Source organism: Procambarus clarkii, chromosome 49 (assembly GCF_040958095.1).
Source record: "Procambarus clarkii isolate CNS0578487 chromosome 49, FALCON_Pclarkii_2.0, whole genome shotgun sequence".
Lineage (NCBI taxonomy): Eukaryota > Metazoa > Arthropoda > Malacostraca > Decapoda > Cambaridae > Procambarus > Procambarus clarkii.
In genome coordinates, this window is record NC_091198.1 from 16,936,601 (window position 1) to 16,959,758 (window position 23,158).

Below are 23,158 nucleotides of genomic sequence, written 5' to 3' on the forward strand. Positions count from 1 at the left end.
CTGTGCAGACAAGAGCATTTAATTCGTTAATTTTATTTCTTAGACTTCTACTGTTAGTGTAATATACCCTAAGTGAATTGTTATTTTGCGGCCCTTCTCTTTCCCTGATCATTTTGCCAATTCCTTTCTCCCACAAACACATACTTTTATTACCTCCTTCCTCCAAATCAATTCCCATACCTCTATCTACTAACAGTTTAAACCCAAACAAACACCTCTAACCACTTCTTCCAACGAGTTCGCAACAGCAACAACCCCAGCTCTCGATAGATGCACCCCATCACGAGCATACATTTCATTTCTTCCATAGAAGTGTTCCCAGTTGTCTATGAAAGATATTGCATTTGATTTGCAATATCTTTCCAGCCGGCAATTGACACCAAGTGCCCTCGATATCCATTCATTTCCCACTCCCTTTCTTGGAAGAATGCCACATATGATCGGGATTCCTCCCTTGCTCCTAACTAATTCTATGGCTGTTTTATACCTCTGAATCAGTTCCTCACTCCTAACTCGACCAACATCATTTCCTCCCACGCTAATGCAAATAATGGGATTGTTCCCATTACCAGCCATAATATCATTCATGTTGTTTATAATATCACCAATATATTATAATATAAATTGGATAAGTTTAGATTTAGGAAAGACTTGGGTAAATACTGGTTCAGTAACAGGGTTGTTGATTTGTGGAACCAATTACCGCGTAACATGCTGGAGGTGGGGTCCCTTGATTGTTTCAAGCGCGGGTTGGACAAGTATATGAGTGGGATTGGGTGGTTATAAATAGGAGCTGCCTCGTATGGGCCAATAGGCCTTCTGCAGTTGCCTTTGTTCTTATGTTCTTATGTTCCATAGTAACCATCACAACATTCTCAAAACCCACCGTCGTTAGGCGTTCCACGGCCTTTTCTGTCTGGTTTCTAACATTCTCTGTTCCAGGGCTCAGGTCACCCAGGTCGTCTGCAGGGTTATTAAGTTTAGCCAGCCTGTGGTCTATCTTCATGCCCATGACGTTCGTAAGTTTGCTACTTTGGCTGCCGTGTTCGGCAACATATCTTGGGCTGACATTCAGGTGCAAGGGTTTTTTAGGTTGAACAGAGTCTTGGCTGCCCGTTATCTGGTCAATATTCCTGGTCCAGATCATTCGTGTGTGGCTTTGGGTTGCAGGTTGCAGCCAGTTGTCTTGACTCCGAGTTGATGAGCACATGGCAGCTGCCTCCTAGGTAAGTCCCTCTTTTACTTGTCTTTAGTTAGGTAGCTCCAGGGAGCCAAAGGGGCTCCCCACAGAAAACCAATGTTGAATGTAATGAAACACCATATTCTGGGTGAGCCCCAGAGGCTCCCTGGCACCCTCCTTCCTTCCGGTCGGCGGTTTTGTTTTGATTTTGATGATCAGCCTCCGAAATGGAGGCTGATCTCCCTCCGGGGCTCCCCTCTTGGGGAGGGGAGGGCTGCACAGACAAGTGGCGCAGTGGTGGTGTATGCCGTTTGCTGGTTTCTTTGTGTTGGGGGAGTTCTGCCTCTATGTTTGGTCTTCGGTTGCAATTTTCTTACCAAGTGGGGTCTGTTTCGTAATGCCTACGTTTCTGGGTGCCTAACCCTGGTCGATGGCAGACATGGAATGCCCCCAAGTACAAGGGGGTTTCCATAGGCCATTGCTCCCTGTACCTCTTTGAGGGGGCCAGGTTCTGGCTTGTGGTCCCCGGAAGGCTGAATTCCAACTGACTGATGCCACAGACTAATATTACATATATCAGTCCTCAAACTCCTGGGAACCTCTGGGGCTCACCCAGAAAATGATGTTTCATTACATTCAACGTTGGTTTTTGATCAATATCATACTTGGCACCTTTTCAACACTATTGTTCACCATTTCAATATTAATCTCCACTATTCGTTTTACTCAACCACCATTTTACTCCTCCACTGCCACCACTATTTATTGCCTCCACAAGCCTGCTCTTAGTTCAGCAGCACCCTTTAAATATTGATTGTGTTCCAATATATGTTGACTTGGGGAGAATTAAATTTTTTCTGCTGCGCTCACCTAGTTGTGGTTCCAGGAGTTGAGCTTCAGCTTGTAGGTCCCACCTCTCAACTGTCAATCAATTGGTGTGCCTGTTTCCTGGGCCTGTTGGGCTCTATTATATCTGCATTTGGAACTGTGTATAGAGTCTGCCACGTCACTTGATATTACATTCTATTTGTTAACTATCCTGACACTGAACAAATTCTTTCTAACACCCTTCATGTAAATTAAACATCTAGGCTAGTTTACTATACTGTATTTAATTTGTTGTTTTATTCAGTTATGTCAAAGACTTTAAATTAAACTTAAAAGAGCATTTTGCATGAATTTAATAGCAGTTGTTTATTTCAGCAGGATGTCGGCTCAAAGTCCCAATCCTGGGAGTGCAGCATCCCCAATGGGTCCGCCCCAGCAGTCCCTTTCTCCTATGCCTCCACCCCAGGCTACATCTCCAGCCGTTGGGCCACCTCAGGCTCCATCTCCAATGGGTCCACCACAGGCACCATCACCCATGGGTCCTCCAGTAATGTCACCAGGTCCTGGTGTACCACCAACACAGCAGGGACCTCCAGGGGGCCCTGGCATGTCACCTCAGGGTGGACCAAGCCCTCACCACTCTTACCCTCAGGGTCCACAAGGAGGCCAGGGTTGGCCACAAACTGCTGGTTCATATCCCAACAGTTATCCTCCACAGCCTCAATCACAGCAGGGATCATCGATGGGCCCTAACAGTCACCACCCTTCCCAGGGTCCTCCCGGTGGCCCTTCAGGTGGTGGACTGCCTCCACCAAGTGGTGGTGGACCAAATGGTCCGAGTCCAAGTGGTGGTAGCTTTCAGCAGGAGAACCTTAATGCTTTGCAAAAAGCTATCAACACAATGGAGGACAAGGGTTTACAAAATGATCCACGTTATACTGATTTAGTTAACATGAGGGCTAAGTATGGTAATATGAATATGGGTCCACCACCACCAGGCAGTGGTTCTACAAGTGGTGGTAGTGTTCCACCAGGCCCTCCAAGTGGACCTGGATATGGCCCTCCTGGTGCTGGGGTCCCTGATGCACAAAGAGCAGGTTTGCTAAATCCTTCACAAATGCATCAGCTTCGGGCCCAAATAATGGCCTATCGTTGCATTGCTCGTAATCAACCAGTTCCAAGCCACGTGTCTGCTCTTGCTCAGGGTCGCCGGGCTGAACAAGACCCTACTCGGCCACCTGGACCTGGTCTTCCTGGACCACAAGGACCCCCAAGTGGACCACCAAGTGGACCACCAACTGGCCCTCCAGCAGGTCCTCCTACTGGCCCTCCAACTGGACCACCAACTGGACCTCCCACTGGACCTCCTGGTGTTCAGGGTCCACCAGGCCCACCAGGACCCCCTGGACCACCCAGTATGCAGTATCCAAGACACCCTGGTAGGTACTTATGGCCCCCAATTTGCCTAAGGAATGTATTCCCAAACTTTGTAATTATTCTTAATAATGCTTACACTAATATGCTTCAAATATTTCATAGCGCAACTTTGCAAAAATAAATAAAAATTTTCCTAGGACCAATGCCAGGGGTGCGGCCACCATACAATGGAACAGGCCCATCACAGACACCACCCCCACCATCTGGTGTCATGAGCTCCCAACCTGTACCAACTGGACCTGTACCTGGGACCACCCCAAGGCCTCAGGTAGTGTATATTCATTTTTTAATGTAATACTTTATATTATGATAAAATTATTGGAAGCCATAAGGAGGATTCGAACCCATATACAGTACCACGCCCTAGACCACTACACCACAACATGGTCAAAAGCAATGCAACCTGTTATTTACCTGAATCTTCTAGGGGTCCTGTTTTTTCATTGTCTCAAGATCATGGGGTTTAGTGTTTGTTAACATGTTGTGATCTTGTTCTTGGTTCTACTACCCGAATGCTGGTTTGGAATGGCACTCTTGTTCCTGTGCTTCAGGGAGGGTGTTTGTCACATTTAAAATTTCTGTTGGTTGGGTTGCAGTGGCTTCCCTCACCCAGGTCAGAACCTGCCTTAGCTGCTTGCAGCTTCCTGAGTGTTTAACTGTGTTTCTGGGTTGGCTTTCCACAGTTGCTTCCCCGTCCTTAGTGCTCTGGCACCTTGCAAACCATCTCTAAATGTCAGGCTCTTGAAGCTTTCTTAGTCTGCTAGTAGCACGTGCCTATATCTTGTCACCTCACAAGGGACAGATTGAATGTTGGGTTATAGATCAACCAATTACTAAGATGAGCTGCTCAGGGAGCCATAAAGCATCACTAAACAAGCCACATCTAAAAAAAAAAGAGGGAAAATTCATCCAATCCAACCAACAGTTGGAATAGGTGAACTACACCATTCCCAACTTATGTATGAAAAAGCAAATGCTGAGGGTAGTAAGGCTGCTCTAAGGAGAAGGTAAATGATTTCCATATGAAAATGAACATTATTGAGCAGCGCTTGTATAGGATTTGGTGGTTAAAATGTTTTAAGATTGTCTGACTATTTAGTGCACAGTTTCAGGGTGTTGTGGAGGAGAGAGAGAGTGAGAGAGAGACTGCTGATGTAGCATCCCTGCCTAACTCGGCTGTTGAAGCCTCAAATTCATTAAAGTTGATCACAACAAATTAAACCCACTATAACACATGTAAAGCAATTAAATGACATTATATTATGGAACCTGACATCTTGGTGAATATCCAAATTTAGTTTTCATTGTATACAGTACTGTATTTTCCTTTTTCTGCTGTACTGTACAGCAGAAAATGTTATGTTAATGTAGGGCAAAAGAGGTGACTTCTTACCCAAAGATTATGGTCATGTGGGATTGTCTTGCTTTGGAAGTTGATGACTGGAAAGAAAAGAAGTCTAAAGAGATTGGAAGGTAAAAGATAGATAAAAAGAAAGAAAATCTAACAAAACTGTGTTTATTAAAAGGTGAGTGTGAAGGTGGAGAATATGCAGGAGTGTGTGAATGAATATTAAGTATACCATCATGGGACACTGCAATACACATATTAAAGATAAAGAAGCATCAATGGGGTAAGGTTGCCCTCTTTTACTTAGTCACGAGTGTTTCCATGTGTAACCGGGGCTAGCCAGACTTATACTGATTATGATTTATAAAGTAAGAGGTCATGTTATAAAGAGATAGTCAAATAGTTTTAAAATGCTTGCTAAATATGTTAATTGAAACCCACCAGGTGCCTCCAGCAGCTGTTGGGACAACCCCTGTGCCTACTGCTGGTGGCAAAACGAGCCGTGTTACTCCTATTACTAAGCCCTCTGGGGTGGATCCCTTGATACTTCTACAGGAGAGAGAAAACAGGTAATTTTTTAGTTTACATTTGTCAGCCAATTTCCTGTGAGGGACTGAGACTTTTTAGGTAAAACCCAAAAGCAAGACTAAATGTGGCTAGAGTGCCTTGTTTCTGTCTGGTTCCTTAAGCAGTTATTCCTACCTTGTTTCTAGACACTCTTATTTACTTGGATGTTGTGCTCAGAAGTCTGCAGTGTGTGTGTACATGTGTGCATACTTAAAAATATTTAAAATGGTTCCTTCCTCAATATGAAAGTGTGAATTAGCTAGTGATTTGGCAGTTTTCTTTAAAAATCACATTATATTTATTTCTAGATTAGCTGCACGTATTGCTCATCGAATTGAAGAATTGAGTGGCCTTCCAGCGACAATGGCGGAAGATTTAAAAACAAAAGCTCAGATTGAGCTTCGAGCATTACGCTTACTCAATTTCCAACGCCAATTAAGGGCCGAGGTCAGTAGAAATAGCAAAATTATGTTGTACTGTACTATACATTGTATTATAAATTGACTCTAATTTCCTGCTTTTCAAGGAATGAGGTAAATTATTTTGTTTTCATGTTGATGTTTATTTTTCTCTTTGAGTAAAATGCTTGATTATGATTTATATATAGTACTGCACTATACTGTAATGAGGGTCAAATGTTTATTTCATGTAGTGCCTAACAATTTAGACAAAGATTTTATAAAAGGCCTGCAAATGTAATAGTGCAACTAGCAATACCAGAATGTATTAGATGCATAGAAATGATGCATTTGTTGACACAGAAATGATGCATTTGTTGACACAGAAATGATGCATTTGTTGACACAGAAATGAGATGCTGAAGTCATCAACCAGCATCAGACAGCTTCAGGAAAACTCATGCTCTTCTATTTTTCAGGTTGTAAGCTGCAATCGAAAAGATACAACTTTAGAAACCGCTATTAATATAAAGGCATACAAGAGAACCAAACGGCAAGGTCTGAGAGAAGCTCGTATTACTGAAAAACTAGAAAAGCAACAGAAATTAGAGGCCGAGCGAAAGAAGCGGCAAAAGCACCAAGAATACCTTAATGCAGTGCTACAGCATGGTAGAGAACTGAAGTATGAATGCCCATTTTTTTATTTAATTTTTTTAGATTTTAGTTGATATACAACTGAGAATTTTCTTACATCCCAAGTACTGTCTGTCTGTTTTGTAGAATAAATACTAAATATTTAATTTTTTATTCCAGGGAGTTCCATCGCCAAAATAATCAGAAGATTAGTAAATTAAATAAGTCTCTCATACTGCACCATATGAATGCTGAGAGAGAGAAGCAAAAGGAACAGGAGCGCATAGAGAAGGAACGGTTGAGGCGCCTCATGCTGGAGGATGAGGAAGGCTATCGTAAATTGATTGATGAAAAGAAAGATAAACGTTTAGCGTACCTTCTCACTCAGACTGACGAGTTTATTGCCAACCTGACAGAGATGGTCAAAGCTCATAAAGAGGATCAGCGACTGAAACATCGAGAAGAGAGGAAGAAAGCTGTGAGTTTTTTTTCAACTTCTTGTATGCAAAAAACAAACAAATGAGGTACAACCTTTAAAAATTAATATAGTATTGTATATCCTGTAATTAGGTATCTTGTAGGGACAGCATAAGGTTTTGTAAAAATAATTTTAAGTTTGTCTTGTTTTAAAATTGGCATTGTGCAAGTTTATGATCTTATTGTTAATGGTTTTTTATATTTTATTTGATATACAACTGAGAGTTTTCTCATTTCCCAAGTACTAAGTCTTTATATTTTGTAGAATAATTACAAAATCTGGCGGCAGACTTTAGAATACTGCAACAAATTATTTGGAAGGCGAGACCTTAAATATCTCAAAAATGAATAAGTGAGGTTGCACCAAAACATTCTTCATGCATACCCTGATTCCCTGACTTTTTGACTGTAATTTGAGTTTCCTACAGTTCACTTTAGCTGGATGATTTCATCTTGTGCTGCCTAGTAGCACCGTGACCCTGTGGAGGGGCTTGAAAACTTTCTTGTAGCTCTAGTATGTTTACTATCAACCTGCCTGACAACATGAATCGCTTCCATTTAGAGAGCCGGTCGGCCGAGCGGACAGCACGCTGGACTTGTGATCCTGTGGTCCTGGGTTCGATCCCAGGCGCCGGCGAGAAACAATTGGCAGAGTTTCTTTCACCCTATGCCCCTGTTACCTAGCAGTAAAATAGGTACCTGGGTGTTAGTCAGCTGTCACGGGCTGCTTCCTGGGGGTGGAGGCCTGGTCGAGGACCGGGCCGCGGGGACACTAAAAAAGCCCCGAAATCATCTCAAGATAACCTCTCAAGATGATAGAGTGGAATTTTATCATGTGGGCAACCTAGGACATTAGCTTGGTAAAATGGCATGTATATGATTCCTTGAAATACATCTATACATCCTGTCATTGAGAATGTGTTTTATAATATTGAATGAGTAGCTTAGACTGACAATTTTTAAAAAGTTAAAAATAAAAAAGAACTTGAGTTTTAATAAAGATTTGCTATCAACTCGACTGCTATAACAGTTTGGCAAATCAAGTCATCACAGAAATATGGTATGAAACTGATCAGTTGGGTCAGGAAGAAACTCCAAAACTCAATAAAATTATACCAGTGGTTAGGCCATTTTAATCATAACTAGCAATGCCTTTTATTCTAAGCACATTGTCAACTTGTGTATTTACCATTTTTTTTATATATTAGCTTATTATGGAGCTAATTGTACATAATTTCCCCAAATACTATACTGTACTACTGTGTAATTTTACTCCGTACAGCGTGAGGAACGTCGTCGTGCCGGGAGGCCATTGCTGATAATGGTGAAGAGGGCGACAATCAGAAGCGGCATATTCCTGTTATGGAATCGGCGACCGGAGCCATTGTTTGTGGCTTACAGGCTCCTCTGGAGGAAAATCTTGAAGCATTTTTGACTGCCAATCCTGGCTGGGAAATTCTACCCGAGGAAGATACAGAGTCGTCTGATGAAGATGAATCAAAAGTAGAAAAGGAAAAAGTGAAAGAGCCTGAGTGTAAATATTATTTTATTTTGTTTATTAAGGGCCATATAAGGGGATACAGGTGACCCTTGACTTACATGAAGGTTATGTTCCTGCAACAGCCATGCACATTAACATAATTGTGTAGTAGATGGGAAAATTTTAGTGATAAGTTTCAGAGACCTCCAAAGTTAATTTTTTTTTTTCAAAATGCCTATTTTGCTGCCCACAAAATGTGTGCAACTACAATTTTTTGTTTATGGCAAAATGTCTACACTTTCCAGCACAAATTCAATATATTTTGTATTGAAATTTAGAATGCTTGGAATGGGCATTGATGCATACCGTACATATATACAACCATAATTTAGTAAAACTTAAGAATGTAGCATCGTTTGGAGCCCAACTTACTGCTGAGAATGTAGTAGACTCTAGGATTAGTGTGGCTTGTTTGTGCTAATATCATCTAGGCTATTTTCATCCCATGTAACTCTGAAACTCTCAAATACATTTTGAAATGTAGTTAGCTGTGAATTGTGAGGTGTGTGGTGTTAAAACTGAGGAGATACAGCAGATGAGTGTTTAAAATTTGTAACATTTCTCTGTAGCAACAAGTGAAGAAAAAGTAGAACCGGTCCTAGATGAAGATGGCAATCCCAGGGAGGTGGTGTTCAAGAAGGCCAAGGTGGAGGATGATGAGTACAAAGATGCATCGGGAGAGAAGAACTATTACTCCATAGCTCACACCATTAAGGAAACTGTAACAGAGCAAGCCAAAATGATGGTCAATGGACTTCTCAAAGAATATCAAGTGAAGGTTAGTATAATACTTTAAAAACTGAAACAGAATATAGTACATGTATAATGAACTCATATTCATTAGTTTGATAATATTACCTAGCTCATATTTCAGGCTTTATGACAAATATTTCTCGGTTTCATTTTCTTTTAACATCATCTGAAGTTAGTCGCCTTCAATTTACGTATCTGTATCTTTGATGCTCTGTCTTCTACGGCAACTTTCCTTCTTTGGCAAGGGTCCCTTGGCGACTCCCGTATTCCTTGGCACTGGGAATCCCCTTATGACCCAGACACTTGACAGTCTGCTATATTCTGCACCCTGGATAATATACCTCAGTCCACCACAAGTGAGGCATTGACTGGAACGAAATAAACTATGAATTATCAAGCATTCCTGTGAAACAACACTGTTCTCTCATATTTTAATACAGTGTACAAGCAATCAGTATAGAAGAATATATAATATGAGCTAAATATGTCCCAAGCAGGGAAAGGTCCAACTTAGAAAGAGAACATTGATGACTTTACAGAATGAGGAGGAAGATTTCAGAAACAGTCAGTAGACTACAATTATTCCTACAGAGTGAAGCACACCTTCCCAAAGATAGGTTAAAAAATGTAAACCCTTATACCAAAATGAAGAAATTAAATAATAACAGAAACCCATTCAAGAAATAGAAAACTGAACTACTACTTTACGTATGCAAAGAACACATAATAAACTTCTTGGAAGTCTACTCCCTTCCTTACAAGAAGAGATACATACACTGAAGGAGATAAAGAAATAGGCAAAATCCTGAAAGAACAATATGAAAATTTGTATCAGTACAATGGACAGACTAATAACGTCATCATCCTGACCCTCATGGAAAAGTAGATATCAGATATTGCAATAAATCCCACAGCCTTCATAAAAGATACAGACAATATGCCCAAGCATTTAGTTCCAGGGCCACATTCCTAGCATTCATTGTTTATAAAGTTCAAAATACCATTAAAACGAGCACTGTTTATAATATGGAAGGAAAGCTTCCATATTATACAAGTAACATCCCAAGGATTCGGAAAGTGCAGATATCACACTATCTCACGAGGGAGATAGTAACACTGGAAAAACTACAGATGGTTGCACTGACATTACATATCCTAAACTTTTGAGTGGGTGCTAAGAAGCCAACCAGACCAACCGGGCTGTGGTGGGTATGTGGGCCTGCGGGCTGCTCCAAGCAACAGCCTGGTGGACCAAACTCTCACAAGTCAAGCCTGGCCTCGGGCCGGGCTTGGAGAGTAGAAGAACTCCCAGAACCCCATCAACCAGGTATATGTGGGCCTGCGGGCTGCTCCAAGCAACAGCCTGGTGGACCAAACTCTCACAAGTCAAGCCTGGCCTCGGGCCGGGCTTGGAGAGTAGAAGAACTCCAAGAACCCCATCAACCAGGTATCAAGTCAACTTGCCAGTTATGTGAAAGAGTGAATTATACAATCCAGGTCAACACAGTTTCAAAGCAGTAAAATCTTGGCTTTTCCAACTACACTACTTGATCACTAGGAAAAATTACAGAGGCATTAAAAGCAAACCAAAATACAGCTGTTGTATATACTGATTATCCAAAAGTGTTTGATACATGTGGCCACGGAGGGAAGGGAACTATCGGGAGAAAGTGCCAAGCCATTATTCCATCACCTTGTACTAATAACCTTTAAAATTAAAGCCAAAGGAATAATAGGTAAAGTAGGGAGGTGGATTTCTATAATTGTCTGATGATTGCAAGGAGTGGTAACAAATTAAGCAAAATCTAGCCTGAGTGTGGAGTAAGGCTTGGTTGCACAAGGTAGGTTGTCACCCTGTGACTCTTGCTCATCCTCATAGCAGACATGGACAGGAATATGTGCCAGTTTTGTGTCGTTCTTTGGTGACAACACCAAAATAAATATGAAAATAGCCTCGGGGAAAGATGTTGATATTTCAAAATATTAAGTCTTCAATGGGTCATGGAAAATGACATTATGTTTAACAGGAAGATCCTGTGTAATGAATCTACTTAATTTTTATGATAGAGCCACGGAGATTTTACAGGAAAGAATATTTATATGGTTGTCATTCTACACTAGAGACCTCTGGCAGTCGTTTGCCATGTAAGGAAAAAATCCTGAATGTCTTAGTTACTTTCCTGTTAATTAAAAAAATATAAACCATTTTGGGGGCATCACCTTCCAGTTAGCCTATGCTCGGAAACATTGATGCTATGCAAATTTTTGATGACTTATTTTGGTCTGCATACAGAACTAATATGTATAAACAGAGCTCATTTAAATTACTTTTCATTGCAGATAATAAGTCATAGTAATGTGGCTGAAAATTGTACACCTTACCTACAAATCTGAAAACCAAGGAATTGACAACATTTTGGTTCTTTATTTTCAAATTTGTGGTTTGCGTAGACTACTTTTCTTTTTCCACGTGATTTCACTTATTCTGAAATATTTAATTAATGGGTAATGACAAGTAACAAAGGAAACCCAATAAATTAAGCTTTTAACTCTCAAATTGTATACTGCCCCTTTCTAAGTGTACATACAAAAACTATAGAATTCTTTCTCATTCTTATATTGTAAAACTTTAGTTGCTGATGTTGGGAAAAAATACAAAAAATTTAAATATTTTAGTTTGTCCATATAAAAATTCTTTCTCATTTTTATATTGCAAAACTTTTGTTGCTGATGTTAGGAAAAATATAGAATTTATAATTATTTTAGTTTGTCCAAAGTGAGATGAAGAAATATTGATATCACTATCCGAAAAAAAAATTTAAAGTGAATTATTTGTAATAGATTTCTGCTTCTCACAAATGTCTTTCTGGTCTAGAACTACAAAATGAATTTAAATTGTGTTTTCTTAAGTGCCAATGATCTTGTTACTTAAGATGATTCATATATCAATCTCTTTATATGTGGGTTTACTTATGCCAATAACTCCTTACCTTGTGATTCAATTTGTATGTTTAATAATGTATGTGCAAGTATTATTGGGTTTGTTTATCTATCCTTCAGGGTCTTGAGTGGCTTGTGTCCTTGTATAACAATAATCTTAATGGTATCCTGGCTGATGAGATGGGCCTGGGAAAAACTATCCAGACTATTGCACTTCTCACATACTTAATTGAGACCAAGAAGAATAATGGACCATATCTCATCATTGTACCCCTCTCCACCATATCTAATTGGGCTCTTGAGTTGAAAAATGGGCTCCAACTGTTCAGGTGAGATGGAAGGTGTCTAATTGACTTACACAATTTATTGTTGGTGTGTATAACAAATTGATTGTGATGGGTTGAGCTGTAAAAATATAGATCTTTTGCCATTATGTTTTTTTAATACAAATTTGTTTAAACTGGGATCTTCAGTTTTGACAAATAGTTTGTTTATAGTCATTATTCCATAATTTATCATCTCTAGTAAAGTATCCTTGTTAGGGGACACCTTTTGGTTCTCTTGTTTTCTGAGCTGACTTACCTTGGTAGTTTTCCAAACTTAAAGAAGTCACCATAATCGACTGTAGCAGAAATGCCTGACTTCTGGGTTACCTTTCTGCCCTCTGGAACAAGTATCCTTCATATTTATCTTGTTCCCTTGAAAATAGGCCGGGTGCTTGGGGGTTATTAAAATTAATCCACTACAGGAGAGAACTGCTTCTCCGGAAATACTCATCCTCAAGGTGTATCCAGGGGACTGATTGAGAAATGTTTCATTATATGCATTATTTCTTAATGATGTATCATTATTTATTTGTCTCATTATTATTTATTTATTATTATTTCCCTTAGTCTGTCTCCCTACCCCATGAAAGTGGGAAATAGGATAATGTTGATGATGCTTATTATTATAATTAAATATTATTTCAACTCTTAATTAAATGTATATTTTTTCAGGTTGTGACTTACAAAGGGTCACCTCAGGTTCGGCGGATTGTTCAAAGTCAGATGAGAGCCACGAAGCTCAATGTTTTGCTCACCACATATGAATATATTATAAAGGATAAAGCAGTGTTATCCAAGTTGCGATGGAAATACATGATAATCGACGAGGGTCACCGCATGAAGAACCACCATTGCAAACTTACACAGGTACTGTATCTTATTATGCTCAATTATGTACTACACTTGAGAAAGTTCTTCGGTCTTTGCAGATACAAATCCCATAATATTTTAGTCATTATATTTTGGATGTTTATGTATTATTTGCATAATTTTTCCACTAAATGTTCCTGGTGTTCATTGATCACAAGGTGGGCCTTAATTTCCCATTGAAAGTCTAATGGAGGGAAGGTACATTGGGTAATCCTTTCCATATTGATTGTTGTGCCTACTTTCACTGTTATCTTTCTTTGTGCTTTTTTCTCATCTGGAGAAAAGATGAATAGATGTATTCCTGAAATGTAATATAATCCCTGTTGGTAAGACCTGGGCTTGTGCAAGTTCAATTTCTACTTTTCTGCTCCCGTCTCCTTCCACTCATCCCCCATTTACCCTCCCCCCCCCCACTTTCACCATCACACACACACACACATCTTCAAACCACCCAATCTACTCCCACCAACCATATGTCCACTCTACTCTCACCAACCATATGTCCACTCTACTCTCACCACCACCCACCACAAAGGGTTGTGGCAACTCAAGAGAGTTGCCACAATGGACAGAAAGTGGTGTACTAAAATGCTTCAACCTAACTTCACCTAACCTATTGACCACACACAGAAAGTGTGAAGGTTTGTGAATCATTATGATTTATAGTATTCTTTTATTTAGCATTAGAGATTTTGACATCAAAATTGAGTATATTATATGATAGGATGGTTTGTACCACCAACTATATCCACCTACTATGTACCCACACAGACCCCCACCTGCTGTATGGCTGTGGCCACACAACTACAATCCTTAACCCACTGTGATAAAAAAAAGTTTGACCCTAACTACCTTAACTTGCGATGATTTTGGGGCTTATCATCCCCGCGGCCCGGTCCTTGACCAGGCCTCCTTGTCGAGCTGGTCAATGATGGTATCCCCAGCTCCTGTGTCATTCTGGATGCATCTGGATCCTCAGACGCATCCTGTAATGTGTAGTATGGTATGGTCTTTGGTAGTGTGGGTGGTGTAGCCATAGGTGTTGGGGGAGTGTATGGCTACACCACCCACACTGCCTATGGCCACACATATTTTGGCATTATGAGATGTGCCTGACATGGGAGCTGGGGATACCATCCTTGACTAGTTATGATCAATATTTTTTAATCTGTTTGCTATAACATGTTTGTTTCACAGTACTGGCATTGTCACAGAACTGTAAACTTAATGATTCTTCTTATGTTTACAGACACTGAACACGTTCTACAATGCACCACATCGCTTATTGCTGACGGGAACACCACTTCAGAACAAGCTGCCGGAGCTATGGCTCTTCTATACTTCCTTCTTCCATCCATCTTTAAATCTTGCTCTACATTGAGCAGTGGTTCAATGCTCCCTTTGCAACTACTGGTGAAAAGGTAAAAATGGTTGTTATTAGTCTAAATAAATAATTTCAGAATTTAGACTGCAGTATGGACAAGGTAAGATATGAACAAGGTTAAAAACTGTCAGACCAGGTCAGAACCTATAAACAAATGGTTATAAGCTTTAAAAATAAAACAAGAATATGGAAAAAGTAATAGTTTATACTGTTTACGAGGGGAATAGATTGCCAGTCACCATATTATGTATCTCTCACTGGGAGAGATACATAATAATTTACACATGGAAAATTGTAGAGGGGCTGGTCCCAAACCTGCACACAGAAATAACAGCACATGAGACCAGAAGGCATGGCAGGATGTGCAAGATACCCCCGTTGAAGAGCAAAGGTGCAACAGGTACTCTGAGAGAGAACTCTATCAACATCAGAGGCTCGAGACTGTTCAACACACTTCCGCTACACATAAGGGGCATAACTTGGCCGACTCCTCACAGTTGTTCAAGAGAGAACTTGACAAAAATCTCCATAGGATAACCTGATGAACACAGGTTGTGACTCATACATCAGGCTGCGAGCAGCCACATCCAACAGCCTGGTTGACCAGTCCAGCAACGAGGAGGCCTAGTCGACGACCGGGTCGCGGGGTCGCTGAGCCCCGAATCACCTCAAGGTAACCTCAGGTAAGGTAACCATCATAGAGGCAAATGGTACTGTATAGTTAGTATTAAAAATTGGGCTTGAGAGATATAAGAGGGAAAAGGTGTAACTAGATATACAACCCCAGAATGAGCCAACAGTCCTGCTGTGGTGACTTCAACATCTGTTTGTATATGTTAATGAAAAGTTTGTTTTGAAAGTAACCCCTCTTTGTATGTGCTAGGTTTACTTGGCCTTCTTTCCCTTCACCATCAATGTCCAATGCTGGCATTGCACTGGTACCAGAAATGCTCATATTTCCTGTTGTTCTTCCTCAGTCTCTTTCTGAAGCCCCATACCATGGTGTCTTGCACATATTCTAGGCTATTTTCAATTTATTATGAAGAATAATCAGTTGTCAATTGCAGGATTCTCTGCATGCTCATGAACTGCAGAAGTTTGCAATGCTGAAGGCATTATTCTTTGCTGTGCCTTGTTCTAAATCAGGGCTTCATGGTTTTGAAGATCAAAAAGTACATTTTTGTCCCAGCAACTCCCTAAGATTTTTGGCTTTCACTGTAAGTTTGTTGTCCAGAAATTACTTTCTTCCTGGTGACCATGTCTTTGGGCAAGGTCTGTGTCCCTAGATATATTTGATCTGAGATGTGGATTATCTCTAGCTAAATCTGAAACCATTATTCTGCACAGGTAAGTTGAATCTACTGTATATGTTTTCACTTTACTATTTCTATCCTTTCAGGGTACTCAAGTACTCAAAGGTAGCAACCACTTGGTCATGCTCAGAAATACTGCTCTGAGTGTAGGTGACATTGTTCTTCCTGAGTTTTGCACTCTGTTGAATCCTTTCTTTCCCTTTTCTGTCCTAATTATTTCTGTGTTCTACAGGGGTTTAGTCGAGGAAAATGTAACGTGAGTATTTAGTGATGGTTTGGATTAGTGGCTGAGCAGGTCAACTAGCAACTTGTACAAAGCTCTTTGGGTGTTTCTGATGTTGAATAGCATTTTGAAATTATTTGAGCATAGTTAATGTATATTCTTGAGATCATTCTACACCCAAAGCCTTATTTTTTAGAATCCTTAATCTTTTCATATACAGTATTGACATATTTCTTCTAGCCTGATGCCACCTCTCCCCACGAAGTAATGAAACAGGGCCATGATGATGAGACTTTCTTTTACTGATTATTTCTGACACTAGAACATTGCGGCCCTTATTCATGTATGTTAAGAGGTTATGATGGTTCAGTATTGCACTGTAGTACAGTACTGTACTTTAAAATTACATGCCCATGAAGTTATGCATGTACTCACAAAACTTTTATATTTATAGGTTGAATTAAATGAAGAAGAAACTATCTTGATCATTCGGCGTCTGCATAAAGTTCTTAGGCCATTTTTACTACGTCGACTCAAGAGAGAAGTTGAGGCCCAATTACCAGACAAGGTAAGAGTATTGTGTTAGTTTCCTGTTATGGTTTAAATCTTTGCTTCCTTATCAGTTGCTCTGTGATTTTGAAGTTTGAATATATTTAGTGAATGTAGTAACTTCTTAGTTGAGAAATTTAAGATGCAATGATCATTTTAGAATTTTTTTAAATCGTTTTCAGGCTTTAGCCATTTATGTTCGCATATCATGCACGTGTAGGCTTAGCTCCTTTTTTTTAAACTAACAAAGTAAAGTAAAGCAAATATTCACACTCCTGCTTTATCACTCCAGTGTCATTATTTTCTGGATGTGTTAACACTATTGGTAGCCCGGTTGGCAACCCGCCGCACACCTCAAGGTAGGCCGAGCGTTGCCCGTGAGCTCACCAATTATAAGGTTTTAATCATTTTTATAACCAGCAGTGGTCTGTTTTGTTTCACTGACCTTGTTAGTGCTTCCCCGGAGGTGGCAGACATGATTAAAATCCACTGATAATTTTATCATAATACTCTCTCTAATGAGGCTCTCTATGCTTTATTAAAGGGGCCAAATTTGACTCGTAGTCCCCTGCAGGCCTGAAAGAATTTGACGACTGTTGGCACCTAGTAGTTAGGCACTGTATTGTGGCATCAGGGAGCCACAAAGAGCATTCCCCAGTGTTTCATTACAGTCAATACTGTTTTTTCTTATGTTCTCCTTAACATTATTATGTACATGTTATTTCATAACCAACTGTTTCCTGCTTTTAAACCAAATGTTTTATGTTAATACTGTACAGTGTTTCTATTCATAACAGTAATTTGCATGTATTGTGTGAGGAAGAATTTACCTATTAAATGTTTTATTTAATTTTTTTCAGGTGGAATACATCATCAAGTGTGAAATGTCGGGTCTACAACATGTTTTATACCGCTCCATGCAGACAAGGGGAGTCATGTTGTGTGCTGAAGATAAGAAAGGTCAGAAGAGTAATACCAAGGCTCTCATGAACACCATTATGCAGCTTCGTAAACTTTGTAACCATCCCTTCATGTTCCAACACATTGAGGAAGCCTATTGCAATCATACTGGATTTGCAGGTGGCATTGTTCAGGGGTAAGTTGCACTAGTTATTTTTTGAAGTAAATTAGTAATAATTTGCAAAATGTGTTGCCAGTTACTAACCGCAGTATATTATAATTTCAACAATTAACACAGTCACCATATAATAAATGAAGTTAAAATTTATCTTAATATTTATCATTCTTCATTACAGTACTAAAATTATATAACCTATGGCAACTGTATTCGTAAAATTTTTAACATTTAAGGTTGTTGAACTAGCTTGAGAGCCATTTTCTTGAGTCAAATATCTTATACAGATGGTTATTCTTGCAATGTCAATTGCATTAATTCCTTCTATATTTATTCATTCCTGTCACACTGTGGTGTAGATGTTTTGCTGAAGGAACATTTATTCTGCCTTGTAAGTGCTACATGGCCTTCCCGGCTTGGTGCTTTTTTTTGATAATTACTTACTCTGCCTTGTATTGGTTCTGGAAATAACATCCCCCCAATGGCCCAGTTTTGAAGCAGGCCTTCTTGTCTATGACCTTACCATTGAGGCTGCTGCTTCTTGTAGCTTGCAGTCTGATGTATCTTGAGGTTATCTTGAGATGATTTCGGGGCTTTTTTTTTTTAGTGTCCCCGCGGCCCGGTCCTCAACCAGGCCTCCACCCCCAGGAAGCAGCCCGTGACAGCTGACTAACACCCAGGTACCTATTTACTGCTAGGTAACAGGGGCATAGGGTGAAAGAAACTCTACCCATTGTTTCTCGCCGGCGCCTAGGATCGAACCCAGGACCACAGGATCACAAGTCCAGCGTGCTGTCCGCTCGGCCGACCGGCTCCCTATAGGCATCAAGCAGGCAGATGTAGGCATCAAGCCCAGATCCTTGGGATGGCCTCTAGCAATTTATTCACCTAGATTGGATCTTGATCTAGTCCAAAGACCATCTACAATGTACAGCTGTTCATTCGTCTGTGGTTGGCATAGTTACTGATGCTGCATACTTTGTGGCTCCCTTATGGTGGCATTGACGGTCACTTACCCCTATGTCTAGTCTCTGACCACATCTTGTGGTTCTTAACCTGATTAACAAACCACAACAAGAAAGGGAAGGGACAGGGAGCCAGTCGGCCGAGCCGACAGCACGCTGGACTTGTGATCCTGTGGTCCTGGGTTCGATCCCGGTCGCCGGCGAGAAACATTGGGCAGAGTTTCTTTCACCCTATGCCCCTGTTACCTAGCAGTAAAATAGGTACCTGGGTTAGTCAGCTGTCACGGGCTGCTTCCTGGGGGTGGAGGCCTGGTCGAGGACCTGGCCGCGGGGACACTAAAAAGCCCCAAAATCATCTCAAGATAACCTCAAGATGACAACGTTTCGGTCTGTCCTGGACCATTCTCAAGTTGATCACAATCGACTTGAGATGTCAACATACATGAGAACGTACCATATGTTCAGGTCAATTACTGCGGTGCCACTCAAAAATGGGAAGTTAATGACACTACTGTATATTCTTTTGTACACATTCTAATTAATATTGCTTTTCATTCCTGGTAGTGTATTGTGTTTATCAAGAATAAAGTCCAGAGTGGAACAAATTACAAATTTTTAAATTTTGTAATTATTTAATTTGTGGAAAATTTTGCAACAATAGAGGGAGACTAAAAGTGTTAGTAAGAAATACAAAGATGTAAAGGATTAAGATATTGGGTGAGAAAGGAGATACTCTTTAATTTATCCATGGTTTGGACATGTGAGCATGATAAATGGTGGGCTTGTAAGGTGAAATTACATCAATGTATCTTAGGGTTCGAACTTAATTGAAACGTTTTACTGTTGCATTGTAGCCCCAGAAGATAATAGTGACTTTTATAAAAATAGATACTCAAAGGTATTTAGTTTTTTAATGTACTGCAGTTACAAATATCTACCCAAGTATATTCTCGCAAAATATGTTACACTTTATTGAGCTTTTGTTACGGTATATTTTTCATTTTTAAGTTGGCATTATCATTTTAAATAAACTCTCACATAAACTTAATATCTAATTTGTGTATATAATTTCTTCTCAGACCAGATCTATACCGTGCATCTGGCAAATTTGAGCTTCTAGACCGGATCTTGCCTAAACTGAAGACCAGTGATCACCGAGTGCTGCTCTTCTGCCAGATGACACAGCTTATGACTATTATGGAGGATTACCTCATGTATAAAGGCTTCAAATACTTGAGACTTGATGGTTTGTTGCATTTAATATAATGTTGCAGTTAAATATTTAAAAAACATGATAGTTACAACATTGTAGTTGGCATTCATATGCGCATGAACAACTATTTTCATGCACATATAAATATTACATATCAACAGAAATTCTTCAACACCTCTTTTTCTAATATTAAAGTTAATTTTTTTATTAAATGGTCTATATAAGTAATTTGTGCAGGCTGTATTGCTATTAGTCGTAAAATGTTTTCAAATTTAATTACGGGTACTTTTTTAAATGATATTACTAAGAGAAACATTTGTGAGTGTTGGTATCCTTACACAGGAAAGGATATGTGAATGTATGCTAACATTGATATCAATACAGTACTTTATCTTAATTTAAGATGTAATTATTTAAGCACTTGAGCATTTTAGAAGAATGTATTGACAAAATAGACCACATACATTTTTTTGCACCTGGTCCACACCATGTTTTGAGGGAGAGGTGTTATAGGTACAGAATTCCTTATTAGTATTTCATTACACATAAATGAAAAAGTTTACATTGGTGAGTTTAAGACAAGATGAAACTTAAAATTGTAGTAGAGTATAAGGGCACAAAATGTGTTTATTTGCAATGTTTTGTTGAAATCTGTAATAATTCAGTCAGAGTCTATATGGAATATCCAAATATTTCATTGAAGGAAGGAGGGTTTTAATTTTGCACATTGAATGTATGAAGTTATTTCAAATATTTTCATGAATATTTTCTTTACTATAATGTACAGTAGACCTATGGTATTTAACATTTTCTAATCTTGGCAGGTATGACTAAATCAGAAGACCGTGGTGAGCTTTTACGTCTATTCAATACATCTAGAGAATATTTCTTGTTCCTGTTGTCGACCCGTGCAGGTGGTTTAGGACTGAACCTCCAGTCTGCCGACACAGTTATCATTTTCGATTCAGATTGGAATCCACACCAGGATCTTCAGGCCCAAGATCGTGCCCATCGTATTGGCCAGAAAAATGAGGTGGGTTTAAATTACGTGCTCGGCTCTTTCAGGTCGTCCATACTGTGAGTGACGACAGTCTGACCTGGGAGGTATTTATCATGGTCTTGTGAGAGTGGCACATACATGAGGGAGCAAGTGAGTGGCTGGCATGGGAAGGAGATTTTTGTCTAACCCAAAGCCTTATATTTTGTTAAGTCTTGAGCTGTCTTTTCTTACTCTTTTCTTATCTCCTGACTGATACTTCCTCACTCATTGAGTGTGGGTGATAAGTTAATGATACTAAATAATAGTAATTGTTACTGTAGTAATAAAATTAGTAGTAATATTATAATAGTAATATACAGGTAGCATAAAATGTGTTTACAAGTCATCTTACCTGTAAGGTTGTTGTTGTTTAAGATTCGTTACCTGGAACACAGAGTTCCAAGTAGCACGGGCCATGGTGAGCCCGCAGTGGACTTATCTGTAAGGTTAGGTGCTGTATTTGGCTTCTTATGGGTTAAATTGCTATAAATTATTCACTACAGTATATATTTGTTAGAAAGTATTTATTGTTGTGTGATGAATAGTGTACTTCCTTTCACTGCTGGGTTTGAAAATATTCTATAAGATGTCATAAATGGAAATATATAAATATTTCACTACATGCTACTGATAATGGAAAATGAATAAATGAATACAATGACAATAGAAGATATAAGAAGAGAGTATGTTTTTGTGATGGGAATAAAGGGGTTTTTAGACTGTGACTAGAACAGTATGCTGCACAATACTTGATTATTACAGAGGACTTGGCAAGAGTTCAGTAGAAATTAAAATTCATGGAATGAGTATAATTGTAATACTGTAGATTGAAGACATCTGTATAGTGTTGCTTGAGCACTTTTAATAGCATAGGTATATGAGATCAATGAAGAAGTTGATAAGGGTTATAGGTTTAAAGTAGCAGATTTATGGCACACAAAATATTGTTTTGGCAGGTGAGAGTGTTGCGTCTGATGACTGTGAACACCGTTGAAGAACGTATCTTGGCGGCTGCTCGGTATAAACTCAACATGGATGAGAAGGTTATTCAAGCGGGTATGTTTGATCAGAAGTCTACTGGATCTGATCGACGACAGTTCCTTCAGGCTATTCTTTCCAATGACAATGAAGATGATGAAGTAAGTGTTCTTTGGTTTTTATATTCGCATAACTGTTGACTTCAAAATGTATTGCTATCAAAATTTAAGGGTTGAAATTATTAAGTGATGATATACAGGCTATCCTTATATAAAATAGCAGTTACATTCCTAAAAAATGAGGTGTTATCTTGATATGTGTTATGTGAACTGAATAACATATGCAAAAAATATGGTACGGCATTTTCTAGGTGCCTATTGGCTATGCACCTACTATACAAGAAGGTGCTGTACTTGTATCTAACTAGATTAGTTTTACATGTACACTCCAACACTAGTTTTTTTTTTAAAAAATACAAAATAAAATTCTCATTTTCAGGAAGAGGATGAAGCCCCAGACGATGAAACTATTAATCAGATGATTGCTCGTGGAGAAGATGAATTTGAAATCTTTCAGAAAATTGATGACGAAAGAAAGAAGGAATCAACTAGGCCACGTCTTATGGCCGAGGATGAATTACCCGAGTGGATGTTGAGGGAGGAAGATTCAGTAAGTGTTTAAGAAAAGTTAGTGTTTCATTTTGTTGTCTTTTAAAATTTGAAAGAGCACTTATTTATGTACAGTGTTATTTATTCTTACCCAAATTAATGAAAAGGCATTGTTTAGACAGTGAGAAGCATAGATTATAACACAAGTTGGTTGATCACTAGTGGACCGAGAGAGACTCCACTGTTTCTCTGCCACAGTAATGTGACGAGGACGTCTGATGAGTCTCATCATAGTGGAGTGTCAGATCCTTGGCTATGTGAAGGACTGCGAAGCCTTAACTTGGAACAAATAACAGTCCTTTTGTAGTTACTGAACAACTTATTAGTTGTATTTATGATAATGTTCTTTGTCTTTGGAAACTTGAAGCCTCATTGTATTTCTTTGGCCATTTGCTTTTTAAACTGTCATAATGGAGAGAGTGATCCTTTCTTACTGTAAATGTAATAGAAATGC

General features: G+C 39.3%; 1 protein-coding gene across 1 annotated transcript in view; it reads left to right on the forward strand.

Annotated features, from left to right (window-relative positions):
* The window catches only part of LOC138351330 (ATP-dependent helicase brm-like), a 29,480-nt gene extending 6,748 nt beyond the window's left edge, over window positions 1-22,732 (forward strand). Inside the window, 21 exon segments of the mRNA XM_069303030.1 lie at window positions 2,384-3,447; window positions 3,583-3,713; window positions 5,238-5,362; window positions 5,669-5,807; window positions 6,238-6,440; window positions 6,572-6,869; window positions 8,151-8,166; window positions 8,169-8,402; window positions 8,978-9,186; window positions 12,222-12,402; window positions 12,405-12,430; window positions 13,100-13,294; window positions 14,547-14,625; window positions 14,628-14,672; window positions 14,675-14,718; window positions 16,672-16,785; window positions 17,627-17,862; window positions 19,886-20,052; window positions 20,844-21,052; window positions 22,015-22,197; window positions 22,535-22,732. Coding sequence (XP_069159131.1) covers window positions 2,388-3,447; window positions 3,583-3,713; window positions 5,238-5,362; window positions 5,669-5,807; window positions 6,238-6,440; window positions 6,572-6,869; window positions 8,151-8,166; window positions 8,169-8,402; window positions 8,978-9,186; window positions 12,222-12,402; window positions 12,405-12,430; window positions 13,100-13,294; window positions 14,547-14,625; window positions 14,628-14,672; window positions 14,675-14,718; window positions 16,672-16,785; window positions 17,627-17,862; window positions 19,886-20,052; window positions 20,844-21,052; window positions 22,015-22,197; window positions 22,535-22,717 — 4,077 coding nt within the window. The 5' untranslated portion in view covers window positions 2,384-2,387 and the 3' untranslated portion in view covers window positions 22,718-22,732.
* Window positions 22,733-23,158: the final 426 nt, after the last annotated feature.